This window comes from Haliotis rufescens, unplaced genomic scaffold (genome assembly GCF_023055435.1).
Source record: "Haliotis rufescens isolate VD_foot unplaced genomic scaffold, xgHalRufe1.0.p SCAF_3, whole genome shotgun sequence".
Lineage (NCBI taxonomy): Eukaryota > Metazoa > Mollusca > Gastropoda > Lepetellida > Haliotidae > Haliotis > Haliotis rufescens.
Genome location: NW_025964001.1, coordinates 6,005,334 through 6,021,752, shown reverse-complemented (window position 1 = coordinate 6,021,752; position 16,419 = coordinate 6,005,334). Strand labels below are relative to the sequence as shown.

The 16,419-nt window shown below is 41.9% G+C and overlaps 1 protein-coding gene across 5 annotated transcripts in view; it reads right to left on the bottom strand.

The window, feature by feature from the left end:
- The window catches only part of LOC124131799 (xanthine dehydrogenase/oxidase-like), a 65,816-nt gene that overhangs the window by 18,314 nt on the left and 31,083 nt on the right, over window positions 1-16,419 (bottom strand). For 3 of the 5 annotated variants that reach the window (XM_048403622.1, XM_048403621.1, XM_048403624.1), the window contains exons 2-21: window positions 14,364-14,451; window positions 13,821-13,878; window positions 12,679-12,775; window positions 12,420-12,528; window positions 11,185-11,311; window positions 10,913-10,974; window positions 10,563-10,652; window positions 9,991-10,092; window positions 9,736-9,877; window positions 8,571-8,738; window positions 7,562-7,638; window positions 7,141-7,234; window positions 6,038-6,150; window positions 5,600-5,784; window positions 5,295-5,457; window positions 4,322-4,532; window positions 3,467-3,648; window positions 2,482-2,601; window positions 1,143-1,364; window positions 484-547 (exon numbers count right to left, since the gene is read on the bottom strand). In XM_048403622.1, the coding sequence (XP_048259579.1) occupies window positions 484-547; window positions 1,143-1,364; window positions 2,482-2,601; window positions 3,467-3,648; window positions 4,322-4,532; window positions 5,295-5,457; window positions 5,600-5,784; window positions 6,038-6,150; window positions 7,141-7,234; window positions 7,562-7,638; window positions 8,571-8,738; window positions 9,736-9,877; window positions 9,991-10,092; window positions 10,563-10,652; window positions 10,913-10,974; window positions 11,185-11,311; window positions 12,420-12,528; window positions 12,679-12,775; window positions 13,821-13,878; window positions 14,364-14,451 (2,474 nt within the window). Of the gene's footprint in view, window positions 1-483; window positions 548-1,142; window positions 1,365-2,481; window positions 2,602-3,466; window positions 3,649-4,321; window positions 4,533-5,294; window positions 5,458-5,599; window positions 5,785-6,037; window positions 6,151-7,140; window positions 7,235-7,561; window positions 7,639-8,570; window positions 8,739-9,735; window positions 9,878-9,990; window positions 10,093-10,562; window positions 10,653-10,912; window positions 10,975-11,184; window positions 11,312-11,694; window positions 11,795-12,419; window positions 12,529-12,678; window positions 12,776-13,820; window positions 13,879-14,363; window positions 14,452-16,419 lie in introns of those variants that run through there. The other 2 variants (XM_048403623.1, XM_048403625.1) reach the window with 2 other exon arrangements.

Sequence of the window (16,419 nt, the reverse complement as noted above, 5' to 3'; positions counted from 1 at the left end):
GCAGGTATCCAGATGTAGTATCAACTCAAAAGCGGTTTTATCGGTGGATCCGTTCGCATTCCGGTTCGCATTCCGCTTATCATTCTCAACTCCCTGGGGAGTATACAACCCAAACTGCATTATGGCGCTAAGAAAGTTTTTTTCATCCACCTCACATATCGGGCACCCATTCCGTGCTGGGTGAACAGAGGCACATTTGAACTAAGTCCGTTGCCCTGCGTACACAATTTTTGACGCGTGTGTTTCGTGTGTATGTACGTATTCGTGTCCTTGACCTTGACCTTTGGGTTTCACACAGTTGTAAACTTTAACGTCCATCGTCACTTTAGCTTTCTTCCCACATTGTTTTTAATTTATTTATTGTTAAACCCTCAACTCAGCAATATTTCAGTTATACACCGACGGCCTGTAAATAATCAAGTCAAGACAATCCAGTGATATATATTGTGAACAAAGTCCACGGTGTTGCGTGATACCACCTACCTATTCTTTTAACACGAGATATCACTTTGTTGGCTCTCACTCCCAGTGTTTCTGCTACCGTGTGCTGAAATATACCCAGTGATCATTATCAATTGTATGATTGTATTTATTATAACACCCCGTAACACTTTGACATTCAGACACATTTCACTTGTCAATAAAGAAACGTAATCATTTCAGTTTACAGACTTTATCGACTTATACTACTTCTGTGAATCCACATATGTGTTTTCTTTGTAGTTATTCATGGAAATCAAGATGAATACGATCATAATAGTTTACACATTGGATACTGCTATATGACTCCATGTCTTCAAATGATGAGTCCACGAGTGGCCTGCCCTGTGCAGAGTTCCGTCTCCTAGCTGTGTTAGAAATCATGATCAGGTGTTCGATGTCTGGTTCAGCCTGATTGTGTTTCTAGGTTTGTCAGAAGCATGTCCACGCTCCTGGCGTTCATTAAAGCGTCTAGACCATGGGTCACTTCGAGATTTCATCCCACTTCAAGCATCAAGCTTGATAATAAAACTTATTCAAAACGTTAAACAGTCGCACTGTTCAATCAAGTCAGGTCAGGTCCTCAGCAGGTCCAAGGAAAGACGTGGAAGAGGATGATTTCGATTTTAATAGATGACGAGCTTCATTATTGCCAACTGTACCTGTATTTGAGACGGGAACTGTGAGTTAGTGTACAACTCCATGACGCCCTCTTCCCGACTAGGAATTGCTGCTGCGGCCTGAGTTTCCAGATAGAAGTGTTCCTGAGATCCGATCTCTATCTCACCTTCCAGAAAGTGATCGGATTGGCTGAAACCGACTTCAAGGTCACCACGTGACAAACTGGTCACTTTGTCGAAGAAAGATTTCGCCGCTTCTGCTTCCTGGAGGTTAAATATAGAAACAAGGTATTCTAAACATCACAATTATTACGCGTGTTAGCGTGTACAGATTTGTCATCACGAAACGACGAAACCAGAACTCTTTGTACACTGTACTAGCGTTGTGGGATGAAACATGCACTGTGTACTCCAAACTGCTTAAACTTTATACCGTCTGGATAAAAACGAATCATTCATAATATTTCAATATTTCATTTAGTAACAATGAAATAATTGTTGCAAGTCATTTATGAATAATGACGGACAATTTAATATTTGAATCGTAAATTACAAACACTGAACTGAATTAATGTTATTGTATAAAGAATCCAACAATCGGGTGTGTTGTCTTGTACATGATTGCGCAGGCAATTATTAAAGTCAGCAGAATTTAGTTAGAATTTAGCAGATGGGGCCCAGTTAGAGATAGTCTACAGGCTGCTGAGAGTCACCCTCGGCTACGGACAAGATGGTGCTTCAACATATGGTAAAAACCTACATTTGTGTTATCCCTACCTATCTCTAAAATTTCTCAGCGATACCGCAGGTCTTTTATATACTATTGTCCTGCTGTTTTGATGTTGTTATAAGTGTTTTTGACAGTAGGGCATTCGTGTTTTAAAGTCACTTTAGTTGGTACATATGAAATGGGCCCTTTTCTGGTGAAACGTTTTAGAGTTGAGGATTGCTTAAAGTATATACTGTAACAGATATTTATGCAATATCACGTTGGTTCACAAAAAACGTTATATGCATTGTTAACCCTGTTTCTAACCATGTATCATTACTTGCATAATATTTGTTTGTTTGTTTGTTGTTCAACGTCGCACTCAGCAATATTCCAGCTATATGACAGCGGTCTGTAAATAATCGAGTCTGGACCAGACAATCCAGTGATTGTCATCATCAGCATCGATCCATGCAATTGGGAAACGATGAAATGCTTCAACCAAGTCAGCAAGCCTGACAACCCGATCCCGATAGTCGCCTCTCAAGACCGCATTGTCGCCTTTTACGACAAGCATGGGTTGCTGAAGACCTATTCTACCCCGGATCTTCACGGGTCTACTCACATATTCAGTCATAGGGTGAGCATGTGGGGTTTGTTCAGAAAGCAAACCTTTATTGTGATGATTGGTTGGAGTTCCTCATATACAATCTTGACCTTATCTGCTCCAACACGAGCTCGCTCTTGTGTGTCAGCAACTACGGCACCGATTATCTGCCCTTGGCAAATAACCTAGAATTGTAACAGAGATTATGTTCTGATTAAATACCAACGGCAATGCACACAAGCAAAAGGCCTAATTTGCTAGAGGTATTGATATTGGATCAAAGCCGCATGTCACAATACTTGCAGGCCTTCACGGTTTAAGAGTGATGATTAAACATACATCACAGTCATAGGGTTTGGTGGGAGAGCCTAGTGGTGAAGGTATTTGTTTGTCATACCCTTCATGGGAATAACATGTGGAGGCCATATCTGGGATATTTCTAACATCAACTCACTCACTCACATAGTTAAAGGGGGCATTTGACATCTATACTGGTAAGGGATCGGAAGGAGTGAGTGAGTGAGTGAGTTGGGTTTAACGCCGCTTTTAACATTATTCCAGTTATATCACGGCGTGTCAGCTAAATGTGGGAGGAAAGCCCGAAGTGATGCAGGTCTTGGACGTTTACCACTTCGGTGAAACCCACGAGCACGGGTATGGTGCTGACAAACCTAGAAACATAATCGGGGTGAACCGGGATTTGAACCCACAATCATAGGTTTCTGGCGTGTCCAGGGGATGCAACTCTGCACAGCGAATCGCGGCGCCTTAGACGATAAGGGACGGACCAAAGTTACTGCAACTAATGACTCCTCGTATGACAATATCATGAATGAGTATGGTTTTACGCCGCTTTTAGCAATATTCCAGCAGCATCACGGCGGGTGACACCAGAAATGGGCTTGACAATGTCATGAAAGCTAGCACAAAACACAATCATAGTTATGATATAACTTAAACCGAATTCAGGGGAACGGGTCGATTGGTTTACAGTCTTTTTGAATTCGCATCGTTTGAATGAATTAATTTACAACTTGGTTTTTCATTCACCTCATTTGCTGCAAAGATCTCTTCTTCATAGGGCACAACGGCCCCCCATCTCTTAGTACCGGGGATATCTCTGTGGTCTATGTAGTCGACCACGCCGGGTAGATCCAGAGCTTCAGATGAATCCACTGTCACAAGGCGAGCGTGTGGCTTGGTACTGATCACCATAGAAAGGTACAGTTCATCTGAAAGACATGAGGGGCGGTCGGGTAGTCTAGTGCTTAAAGCCTTCGCTCGTCACGCCGAAGACCCGGTTTCGAATCCCGACATGGGTTCAATGTGTGAAGCCCATTTCTGGTGTCCCCCGGCGTGATATTGCTTGAATATTGTTAAAAGCGGCATAAAAACACTCACTCACTCACAGAAAGACATGAGTCAATGTTACTCCTATAAATTCCCGAGTGAAGCATTCCAGCCCATTACTCGGTCTGTATGTTAATACATTTTCAATATGTTCACCCGTTGTTAAAGCGATTCTGGGCAACTGTTGTGATTCTGGTCTCCGTGATCCTAGAGGGTCCCTAATGGTGCTATGTGGCTGATATCTTGCCCAGTGCAAATAAGAAAATAGTGCTCTGGACAACGTTGAAATGCCTTGCCAGTGATGCTTGTGATTCATAAGACTCAAGTCAACCAATAGCGTTATTTCTCGCATTATTATTGAGTCTCCGCTAGACGGTCTTTAAAATTCACTTCGTAAAGTGAATAAACTTTCTCAAGAAACTGGTGATGAATTCAAGCAAATAACTTTCGTTGACAAAAAAACTTTCTCGTTTTGAGCTCTCATGTCACATCAGTCCCAGATGCCTTGTAGAACTGAAAAACTGTCATCCGTGGCATTAACCTCAACTAACTCACCTTCGTGTTTAGGGAGATCGTCAACATACACAGCCTCTCCTGTTGTCTGTTGTTGGGCGGAGACATGCACGAGCGGCCTCCCAACAGCGTCACCCGGGGACTGTCCATCCGGCACATCCTCAAACACCTGGACCCCTTTACTGACCGCTCGTGTGATGTCGCCACAACCAGACACAATCTCCGAGACTATTTTGTTGTTCACGTCATGTCCCTACAAATACATAAAAAGTTTAATTACCAGATTTGCCTTCGTGCTTTCGACGCAGTTCGAAGGTTAAGCATCAGATATACTGTCACTACGTATGAACTTCTGCGCTATTTAATATCATATCAGTTACGTTTGATATTTTAGTTCGTCACGCCGAAGACACGGGTTCGATTCCCAACATTGGTACAATGTTTGAAGCCCATTTCCGGTGTCCCCCGCCGTGATATTAATATTGCTGGAATATTGCTGAAAGCGCCGTAAAACCAAACTCACTCACTCATTACGTTTGATATGTTCGAACATAAATGAAATTCCTTGATTCGCGACCGATGATCAATAAAAGACCCAACGGTTTCTGTGAGGAACGTCTTCATAATTAAATACCAAGAACATCATTCTCTCACAATAACTTGGTTCTGCCGAAAGTTTCACTGATTAACGGTTTTCTTTCCAAATGGTCAAATTAAAAAAATAATTATAAAAAATGAAATAGCAACAGGAGCCAAATTTAGACAATCGAACACAAACAGTGTTCTTCGAATATACATCCTAACTTTCATATCAGTATCTTCAATGTTTTCAAGTCTTTAAGTGTGCCAAAGGAAGGACACATCCCGTTAACTTTACACGGCTAATCTGGCGGGGAATAACTACTATACGAGAGAAAGAAAATACATCAATGTTGATAATAACATTAAGGGTATGTAAAACGTACTTATGTTTGCACTGAGCGACTTCGAGGGAATTATGGTATTGTACATGTACCTTATCAATAAGTCTCTTCGTGACAGACAGGTAGAACTTGAAGAAGAAGCTGGTAGTGAGAGTACGGCGGTACTCCACCATGCCACCTGGTGAGCCAGGATCCAAGGGGAGATCACTCTCAAGGGTTCGGCAAGCTTCGTCTACAAGCTCATCATTCCAGGAGCTGAAACAGACCAATCAACATAGAGAAATTCTAAGAATACTGAAGTAAATAATTATAATCACAATTTTAGCGCAACGAATTAAGTTTGCATCAATAACCCAAAACATGATCACTGATATTATACATTTGCATGTGCACATACCGTCCCACTAGAGCCTCCATAGTCTTCGTGGCGAGGACTATTGTTGGGGCCATGCCACCATACGCAAGAGTAATCTCCCTTACGACGTCAGTCCCTTTCAGAAACTCCACCTTCATGCCAGCGTTCACAATGGAGATGTCGTCATCTTTGCGATGGGCCTGCTTGAAGCCGCTGAAATATTCGTTCTGAAGGCGAAACGAATTGTTAAGTGCTTAGTTGTGTTCTTATCTGTATGTTGGAATAGGATAAAGTTTTGAAACGACGTCCTTGAGCGGAACTGGGTTTAACTTTTTTATATGCATTTTTAACATTTTTGTGTTGATATTGTAAAGATTTGTAACTTTGTTACTACATATCATTGATTACCTGTAATTTAACTATCATTTTATATACAGTTGTACCTAGATGACCCAGATAAATGCAATAGCCCAAACTTACTTGGGAGGTGTACGGTAAGTGGACAGATACCAGAACTTCTTCTGAAGCTATGGCTGTTTTTCGATATCCAGTGAAGAAGTGTTTGTCCATTTTAACCACGCGGATCCCATTTGCTGAAATAAAACAGTTTCTAAGGACTTTTACCATGGAAGACGAATATATGTAACAAATGCGTTGATCACATGAATTTCACACTGACAAAATTACTGTTGGAAGGCTACAATACCTTTTGTGAGAGAGTAAATGGTATTTTGCCACAGTCCACAATATTCCAGCTATTTCACCGCAGCCTGTCAGTCATCTGGTTTCACTCTGATTGATATGAAACATGTTGACGTTAACAAAAACAATTCGCCATGGTCCCCTTAACATTATGGCTATCGTTAGCCAATGTTTTAGTCAGGGAGTTACAACCATCTTCACGCCTAAATCGCTTTGTGGAAGTGAGCCCAGGTCACACATCGTGTTTTACTCGTCCCGACTGTTTATAGGCTCTTTCGACAAGTACGGAGAATTTGGGGCCTATTTATCCCAAGATCATCAGGAGTATACAAATCGTAGATAAACATTATGTGTTTTCAGATTTACGGATGTTATAGAGTATTCAATGCCGGGAAACCGACGGTGAGAGCCGAAGGTTCAAATATCAGAATTTCCGGCATCGAATACCTCTATTTGATTTCTTACAATTTCCATGCATCAAATACTTAATACCATCCGCAAATAAAAAAAATTTAATTTTTTGTCGACATTATATGCTTCCGTGATATCTGAACTCTCCTGGTAAGCTAAATGTGCCAATAAAATACTAAAACGAATTTTTCCTGATGTACATTGAAGGGGTATTCATTTCGCCAAGACAAATGACCCGTTTTTTTAAATTTGGAATTGACAAGAAAAACGTTACTTATCAAGAAAAAAGTATTCATTTGCATTGAGAAGTCCGAAAAACTTCAGGTATTTAATTCCCATTAACAACTGTTTTTAGTTTTTTTATATAATGTACTCTACAAACGGCGTGACATTAATAAACTATTTTGTATTTCATTTGTATTTATTTAAACCAATCATTTTTCAGCACACACCCATTCAGTTTACAATACCTTTCGATCCGACAGTGAGCTCCGCGCCTGCAGCAACGAAGAGCGGATTGAGATCCGAGATAGGGCTTGCTGTCATGACGTTACCGCCGATACTCTGGTGCAGTAAGCAATATATATAATGTTTCAATCAGTATAACCAGCGGATTTATTTGTTATCACCTGCAAAGCTCCAATTGTATTCACGTGTGTGAATTTTCAATCGTACACGTATTAGTAATAAAACATATCTTACTTTTGAAACAAATACTAGTTTTAATTAACATTGACCGTAAATGTAGCAATATTAAAGCAATATCAAGGTTTGGGATACGAAGAACACAAAACACCAATGATGAAAACCAAAGCCGGGCGAGAAAAAGCGAATGCCAGAAACCACGAGACTGCATTGATTCCCTGACTGAGTTCATGAACAAGCGCTTACCGCAACGTTTCTGATTTGATGACCCGCGAACCATCGCAGCATTTCAAGTATAGAAGCGAAGACACGTGTTTGAGACTCTGGAGAGACATATAATTATAGTTATATCAGCAAGCTCCCAAACACAACATTGTGACAGTCAGGAAGCACTTGAGTGAGTGAGTGAGTGAGTTTGATTTTACGCCGCTTTTAGCATTATTCCAGCAATATCACGGCGGGGGACACCAGAAATGGGCTTCACACATTGTTCCCATGTCGGGAATCGAACCCGGGTCTTCGGCGTGACGAGCGAACGCTTTAACCACTAGACTACCCGACCGCCCCAGGAAGCACTTGACTTCGGACAGCACGCGAATGGGATGGTTTGCCAGATTTACCATTGTCACTGTGAGCAGACACATATTGTTTACTTGGACCCAAACGCGCTCAAACGTACTTTATTAAACACATTTAATCATTAAGGAAGCAACATCATTCATCATGCTACGTTTGCAACGTGCTCAACGTCTACGTGCCACAGGTAGATTAGTCGGAACCATGACATAAAGAAGTCGGTGGCATCTTTCAGGATGATAATACAAATGCAAATAGTACCAGGATTGTGACTCAATTTCTCCAACAGCCAAATATCCATGCCATGCCATGCCATGGCCAGCACTGTATCCTGACTTTTCCCCATTGAACATGTCTGGGTCGTCATTGGCAGCTCAGACACGTACGTAAAAGTCAAAATCAACCAACCACTATCAATGATATCAATGCTGATCTCATTGATGAGTGGACCAACATGAATCAGTCTGACATTTGTCGACCCATCAGAAGCAAGCCTTGAAGAAATCGTTCATGACTGGTCAACAGCGGTGGTTTTACCCAATATCAGTGACGTTGGCTGCAAAAATACAAATTTCAAATTGGCCCAAAACCTCTTTAACGCCCGAGTGCGCCACAATCTCATTACATCAACCATTAGCACCCATTATACGTGAATTTTGCTTCGATAAATGAGTTTCACCTGGTCTTTCAGCTACAGCCTTCTCTAGGACAGCCTGCAGGGTTGAGAGGGTAACCGAAGCACCGAACACCAACCCTGTGTCTGTGACTCGAGTCTGCATCAGTTCAGTGATGTGAGTAGCAGCAATCAGCACTGGGTAGTCCATCTTCTTGAACTTTATTTCAATACCTGAACCATATGACAAAAACACTTTTAATTTATGGGTCAGGTGGTTGTACTTCACGTCTATTACATCTTTAATATCAGTCTGGGTGGTGACTGCAATTTTATTACAAGCACTATGTTTAGAATTTCCCTCATTTGTGTCTGATGAAACATTTGCGAATAGTTCGTGGAAAACAGAACACGGTTAAACAAAAGAGTCACAAGAATTATTTAGCATGATACGCCATATTATCGCTGTAGTTTATTTATAATGGATCGTAATGGCGAACGCTAACTAACGTTTTAAGTATTTCATTGCAAAATGTTTCTTGTTGTTTGTTTAATTTTCATGACACATCAATCAGGATTGATCGATGCTGATTTTCTTTACATGTGTTTGTGACAGGTGCCACCGGTTGGGCAGGATACACTCACCTCTTCGCGAACCGCTGGTGTCATTATTATTTGGTAGCGATTCATCAACACATTCTCATGATATAGTCGGAATCGTACAATTGACTCTGCTCTATGCAGAGATTTCTATTGGATATGGAAAGGGTTTTGTCGCTTCATTTACTGAGTTCGGTAAACAAAGTACCCGTCATTAGCGACTCGAGAGCGGGCAACTCTCTATTATAGCGGTGTCACTTTTGTAAGGTGTGATACGTGTGGATTGTTTTGGATTATGCACAATCAGTATGCATACGACCTAAGTAAGGTCAAGGGGCATCGTTCAAACAAAAAGGTTCTTTTCTTACCAATTTCGAATGGAGGTACATGTAGGGGCAATTCCACTTCAAAAACATTAGAAAATCTATCATAAGAAAGTGAACCTGTATACTTAAGAGTAGCCGTGACATACCGCAACGAGTCCTGAATTCGACCAAGCGATGAAATATCGTGCTTAGATTTTCCTAAGTAGACAGTCAGCAGGGGGTGTTGATTATGAAATTTATCAACACCGCGATAATATAGAGCCCTCGAAAATACTATATATCGAGATAATTATTCCGATACTCACCCACTTCCGTATTACCAACAACCATTTTGGCAGAAGGAAACTTGGCTTTGAGTTCATACACCTCCTCCAATGACACTGGTCTGAACCACGTCACTTTGTCGTTTTTGTAGCATAATGAGGTTTGAAAAGCGCTGTGTCTCGTCTACAACATATGTAGAGGACGTCAATAAACTCCCTCATAGGTCCCAAAAAGGTTTCAGTTTGAAATAATAAACCACTCGCTCTAAGCTTCACATGTAGATCATTGTCGTTTACCTTGAGTTCTGGAGGGAATATTGGTTCTTGTGACGGGTCGTAAGGCATTGTGTTGACTCCATTAGCTGCCCCGTTACTGACTCCGTCACTGCTTGGATTATCCTGGAAACGAAAATGGCTTTAACTACTTGTAGCACAAATAAAGACTTTGGAACCAAGTTTGAATCGAACATTTGCAATAAAATAAATATACAAACAGCATGACGGTATATATCTATGAAAGCGTATTAGTGCCACAGCCACAGATGTAATTATCATCGATATCTACGAAGATGTAGGTATTTTTTTTAGACTAATACGCACTAATATGCTTCCGTTTGTATCCCACTAAGGTACATCCGAAATCCGCTTCAAGATTATAGCTGACTTATTCGTTTATTCCGAAATGTGTTGTTCCAGACACTTCACTGACCAGGGAACACAAAAGAACAGAAGTTTATCCACTCAAGGATTTAATGATGAGTTTACCGAGGTCGATTGTTTTATGACCGACTGAACTCTCAATCGACATAGGAATATTTATTTCAAGATCTGATCCACGATCTTGACACATTGATATATATTGTACATACATTATATTGCTTTGAAATACGTACATGCGCTCCGTTGAGTGATGACCCATTTCTGTTCCTGCAGCATGCCTCGCCCATGCCACAAACTCCCTGACCGAAAACAAAATTATCACAAATAGGAATATGGTTTATGTTTATATGTATGAAATGCCAATCCAGTAGTGTTTCATATAGCAATAATAGAGATGAATTGGATACTATTGGTATATTTCTCAATTAGAAGACATTCAATTATAATCCCAAATGAAATTACTCCTTTTTTCAACCGTTGTTCGTTATTCAACCAATTTCAATTGCAAATAAACATTTGGTCTGAGATAATACTTTTGCTAATACAAAAATGTGTCAACCTTGGTAAATGACTCGAATCCTTGAAGAATTGCCCTGTATCCTGTACACCGACACAAGTTCCCTGTCAATAAGTCAAGATATTTCATCAAACCATGCATCAACAGTCCTTACTGGTATGTTTATCTATTGTACATTTCTACAAAAACAAAGAAAATGTCAAAAATTCATATACAAAGCATGAAATTATTGAATGCGAGATTATTGCTTTACATCGCATCAGCAGGTTTTCAGATGTTCGTGACAACATGAACGCAGTGATTCAGGGTAATACCGTCAAAGTTGTCCTCTATCTGTTCTTGTGTCGGCTGTGGGCTGTTCCTGAGCAGAGTATACATGGACATGACGATGCCCGGAGTGCAGAACCCACACTGAGACCCGTGGGCTTTAGCCAGACGTTCCTGGAAACAACAAGCATAAGTTGTTATGTTTTAACTTAGTTTAGAATAACATTATAATTTTCAATGATAAATTACCTGTACTGGGTGTAGCCTGGTTTTGGTGCTGCCTATACCCTCTACTGTAGGACAGCCAGATCATGGATAGAACAGACTTACCTGTACTGGGTGTAGCCTAGTCTTGGTGCTGCCTATACCCTCTACTGCAGGACAGCCAGATCATGGATAGAACAGACTTACCTGTACTGGGTGTAGCCTGGTCTTTGGGCTGCCTATGCCCTCTACTGTAGTGACAGCCAGACACCTATACTGGGTGTAGCATGGTCTTGGTGCTGCCTGTACCCTCTACTGTAGTGACAGCCAGACCATGGAGAGAACAGATTTACCTGTACTGGGTGTAGCCTGGTCTTGGTGCTGCCTATACCCTCTACTGTAGTGACAGTCAGACCATGGAGAGAACAGACTTACCTGTACTGGGTGTAGCCTGGTCTTGGTGCTGCCTATACCCTCTACTGTAGTGTCAGCCAGACCATGGAGAGAACATGGGTGTAGATCTTGGTGCTGCCTAAACCATCTACTGTGGTGTCAGCCAGACCATGGACGGAACAGACTTACCTGTACTGGGTGTAGCCTGGTCTTTGTGCTGCCTGTACCCTCAATTGTAGTGACAGGCAGACCATGGGGAGAACAGACTTACCTGTACTTGGTGTAGCCTGGTCTTGGTGCTGCCTGTACCTTCTACTGTAGTGACAGGCAGACCATGGAGAGAACAGACTTACCTGTACTGGGTGTAGCCTGGTCTTGATGCTGCCTATACCCTCTACTGTAGTGACAGCCAGACCATGGAGAGAACAGACTTACCTGTACTGGGTGTAGCCTGGTCTTGATGCTGCCTATACCCTCTACTGTCTGTAGTGACAGGCAGACCATGGAGAGAACAGACTTACCTGTACTTGGTGTAGCCTGGTCTTGGTGCTGCCTGTACCCTCTACTGTAGTGACAGGCAGACCATGGAGAGAACAGACTTACCTGTACTGGGTGTAGCTTGGTCTTGGTGCTGCCGTTTCCCTTCACTGTAGTGACAGCCAGACGATGGAGAGAACAGACTTACCTGTACTGGGTGCAGCCTGGTCTTGGTGCTGCCTATACCCTCTACTGTAGTGACAGCGAGGCCATGGAGGGAACAGATGGGCGCCAGACACGCATTCACTGAGTAGTGGCTATATTTGTTAAGGTCATTGTAGCTTTTGTGAATTTTGAACATGCTTCAATAGGTTACATTATTACATGCCCCTTAAAATAACAACAGTGAAAAAAATATATATACACGATGTAGCAGTGTTGTAAAGTGTTTTCACATAAGAGGATACGATATGGTGTCCGTGCGGCTGTTGTATCGGGACACCATGACGGTGCACGCCCCGCATCCGCCCTCGCCACATCCCAGCTTACTGCCCGTCAGACGTACTGTAACATATACGCGAATTATTATTTCAAAACTTAGAAACTGAAACTAAGCAAATAATGATCTTATATATGCCGAAGGAAACTTGAACAATTCATTAGACTGAAGGGAGAGTACTGTACCTTCAATCGAATTTAATTGTCATGTAAATGATTCCATATTTGAGAACAATTTTCATAAACGCCCAATACAAATGTATGCATATGTGTGTATTACATGTACATAAGAAATTTAATGTGCTTCATCAGGACGTACAACGCCTTTCAAAATATAACCAAAAGAGGACACCAAGACCATGCTACACCCAGTACAGGTAAGTCTGTTCTCTCCATGGTCTGGCTGTCACTACAGTAGAGGGTATAGGCAGCACCAAGACCAGGCTACACCCAGTACAGGTAAGTCTGTTCTCTCCATGGTCTGGCTGTCACTACAGTAGAGGGTAAAGGCAGCATCAAGACCATGCTACATCCAGCTCCCGAGACCAAATTTGTATTGGTAGTGAATGGATCAGTGCACTTCACAAAGATGGATATCCATTTTATTTTGGCAGACAACGTATACCTCAACTGGTTGGTGACAGAAATGAAATGTAAATATGAACTTATGCAAACGAATCTAATACTACCTGGGGCATGTTATATTTCGAAGTCACGTCCCTTACCTACCTTGATTCGCTGACGAATGTCGAATTACGCGTTCGTGCCAATAATGTCATAAAGAACATACATAACGGGTTGACACTCATGAACGACCATATGGATGACTGCTGGAGTTAACCCTTTGTGCTGGGTGAATGACAGCTATTTGATAACAGCGTGGTTGCCAATACTTCCAATTTTTATCAACAGAGAATACCTTGTCACTTTGAGGTCGGCAGAAATATGATGTCTGGTTATGTATTTGGTTCAAATGTGGTCTGTAAACATGGGAAGTATTGTTTTGAATACATACAAACTGTTAGGGGGTATAATATACATCCTTAGCATCTATATTAGGGTCAGAATTTTTCAGCCACCCCTCGTTTTAAAGTAAACTGACTGTGCTTACGTCTGTTTCTCAAGTACTGTAGTAACGTGACATGAGGATCGGGATTCGGCTCAACGATCTGTAAACATAAAAAAACTTAATAAAAACAGTGTACAGTTATATTACTGGACCGATCAACAGAGCGGTATGATGACAGCAAATGAAGCGACAAAACCCTTTTCGTAGCCAATAGAAATCCCTGCATAAAGCAGAGTCGATATTATAATTCTAGCTTTGTCATGAGCATGTGTTTATGGAATGGGTCGTCATGTATTAGACGGAACAATCAATTCTGTGTTATTTGGGAAATCGTTTTGTGGTGGGCTGACAGGCAATCGACACGATTAAAACTATGTGCAGCATACGTATCTCAACATATATGGGGCGGCCGGGTAGCCTAATGGTTACAGCGTCGGCTCGTCACGCCGACGACCCGGGTTCGATTCCCGACATGGGTACAATGTGTGAAGCCCATTTCTGGTGTCCCCCGCCGTGATATTGCTGGAATATTGCTAAAAGCGGCGTAAAATCATACTCACTCACTCACTCAACAGATATACTTACTCTTAGACCATTAACGAAGAAGATCAATTCATCCGTAACCTCGCCTCTGTGCCCCATTGCTATAGAACTTTCGTAGATGCCGTCCTGTCTGCAAACACAGATAGAGGTTATTGGTGAGGGTAAAATACTTATTATGTATAGGTTAGACCACGAGGACACAGTGTATAATCGTTGAAATGGTTATTTAAACTTGTTGCTCTGGGTATTATGGCTGTCTCTTGTCACAGCGTGAGTCTCATAACCACATACACTCTTAAAAAAAAAGAAACTCACAGGTAGATTTTTAGTCAATTTATTGTCGATATATTTAATTTAATATCATAGACACAAATACGAAATTTTGGAGCTCGATATTCACATGTTGTCGTTGTACAAAGGCATTGAAAACTGTTCATTGTCATGTCACATAAGGCCACAAAGTTGCGCTGAAATCAGTATCTCGTATGACCGCCCCGGGCAGCAATCACGGCTCTGCATCTCCTCGGCACTGACTGGATAAGTGTACGAATTCTGTCCTGCGGAATTCTGCGACATTCTGCTTGTAACGCGTTGGCCAGTTGTGGGAGTGTCTGAAGTTGACGAACAGGAGTGTTCTGACGTTGACGTACAGGTCGACCGAGTTCATCCCAGAGGTGTTCGATTGGGTTGAGATCTGGAGATCTTTTTATGAAGAGTGTATACACCAGTTGCTCAGTGTATGACATTTAGCAACAAACTGCAGTCGAACAAAACGACCATTGTTGCTTTACTTTCCCCATGTTCGTCCCACGGCGACGCCATATTACGCTCCGGGCGTCGGTTGCGGTATCATGTAGCGCAAACAGTGTGATGGAAACAAAGCTGCAACTTTTACGACAGAAAACACTTCAACTCACAATAACCAGCGTTTCAGAACATCGACTTTGTTAACGCGTGTCAGCTTGGCCCCATGATGTACTTGTGGAATGTTTCGAGACAAGCCGTAGACTTTGGTGCAAAGCCCATTTCTGGTGTCCTCCGTTGGATATAACTTGAATATTGAATTCATGCTTTTTAACGCCTATGGATTCGTGACCAAAAGATTAATTCAATATAAGTCTCCTTTGTGATCAAATCATTGTTGTTTATTAATGAGTACATTCATAATGATGTGAACTTGATCTACCATAAGCAATATAGGTAGGTGCATGCATGTTGTTAGCTCGTTGTTTAACACCGCACTCGGCAATATTCCAGCTATATATATGGACCAGCACAATAAAATTAGTCCGGACTAGTACAAACACCCGGACGCACGTATATATATTATATATACGACGGCGGTTTGTAAATAATCGAGCCTGGACCAGACAACCCAGTAATGATCATCAAGAGCATCGATCAATGGCCACTTGGGTACGGTGTCATGCATCAACCAATTCACCGAGCCTGACCACCTGATCCTGTTAGTCGCCCCTGACGACAAGCGCAGTTGCCTCTTACTGCAAGCATGGGTTCCTGAAGACCTATTCTAAACCGGATCTTCACGGGCCGTGCATACATGTAGTTTATTGATAATTAAGCTACAGTTTTGGTCAATCTTGACAAATACATGAAGATTATCTTGACCTGGAAAACAAGTGATTGATATCATGAGAAAGGTCAAGCCATCGGGATAGGATGCAACACAATCAGCCAAGTCACCGAGTCTGACCACCCGATCAAGTTAGCCACTCCGTACGACAAGTATAGATACTGGGAACCTGTTCTAATCCGGAATACCCACGGTGATCATTCATTATTTTTTCATACTTGACAGAGTACCTTTAATCCTTTACACCTGACCGCTTCCGTGGTCTAGTGGTCAAGCGTCCGCCCGGGGAGCTGAAGGTAGAGGGTTGGCTTCCCGGCAGCGTCATTCCAACGTACGTTAAAATATAATACTTGTTGTTACCCTGCCTGGCGCTCGGCATTAAGGGACTTGAATAATGACTGGTCGGCTCGGTGTATACTCGGAGCATATTGTGTCTGAGTGGGGCATTCATTTTAAACTGCGGTATGGTATCTCATTGGACTAGCACTTTAAAATTAGTCCGGA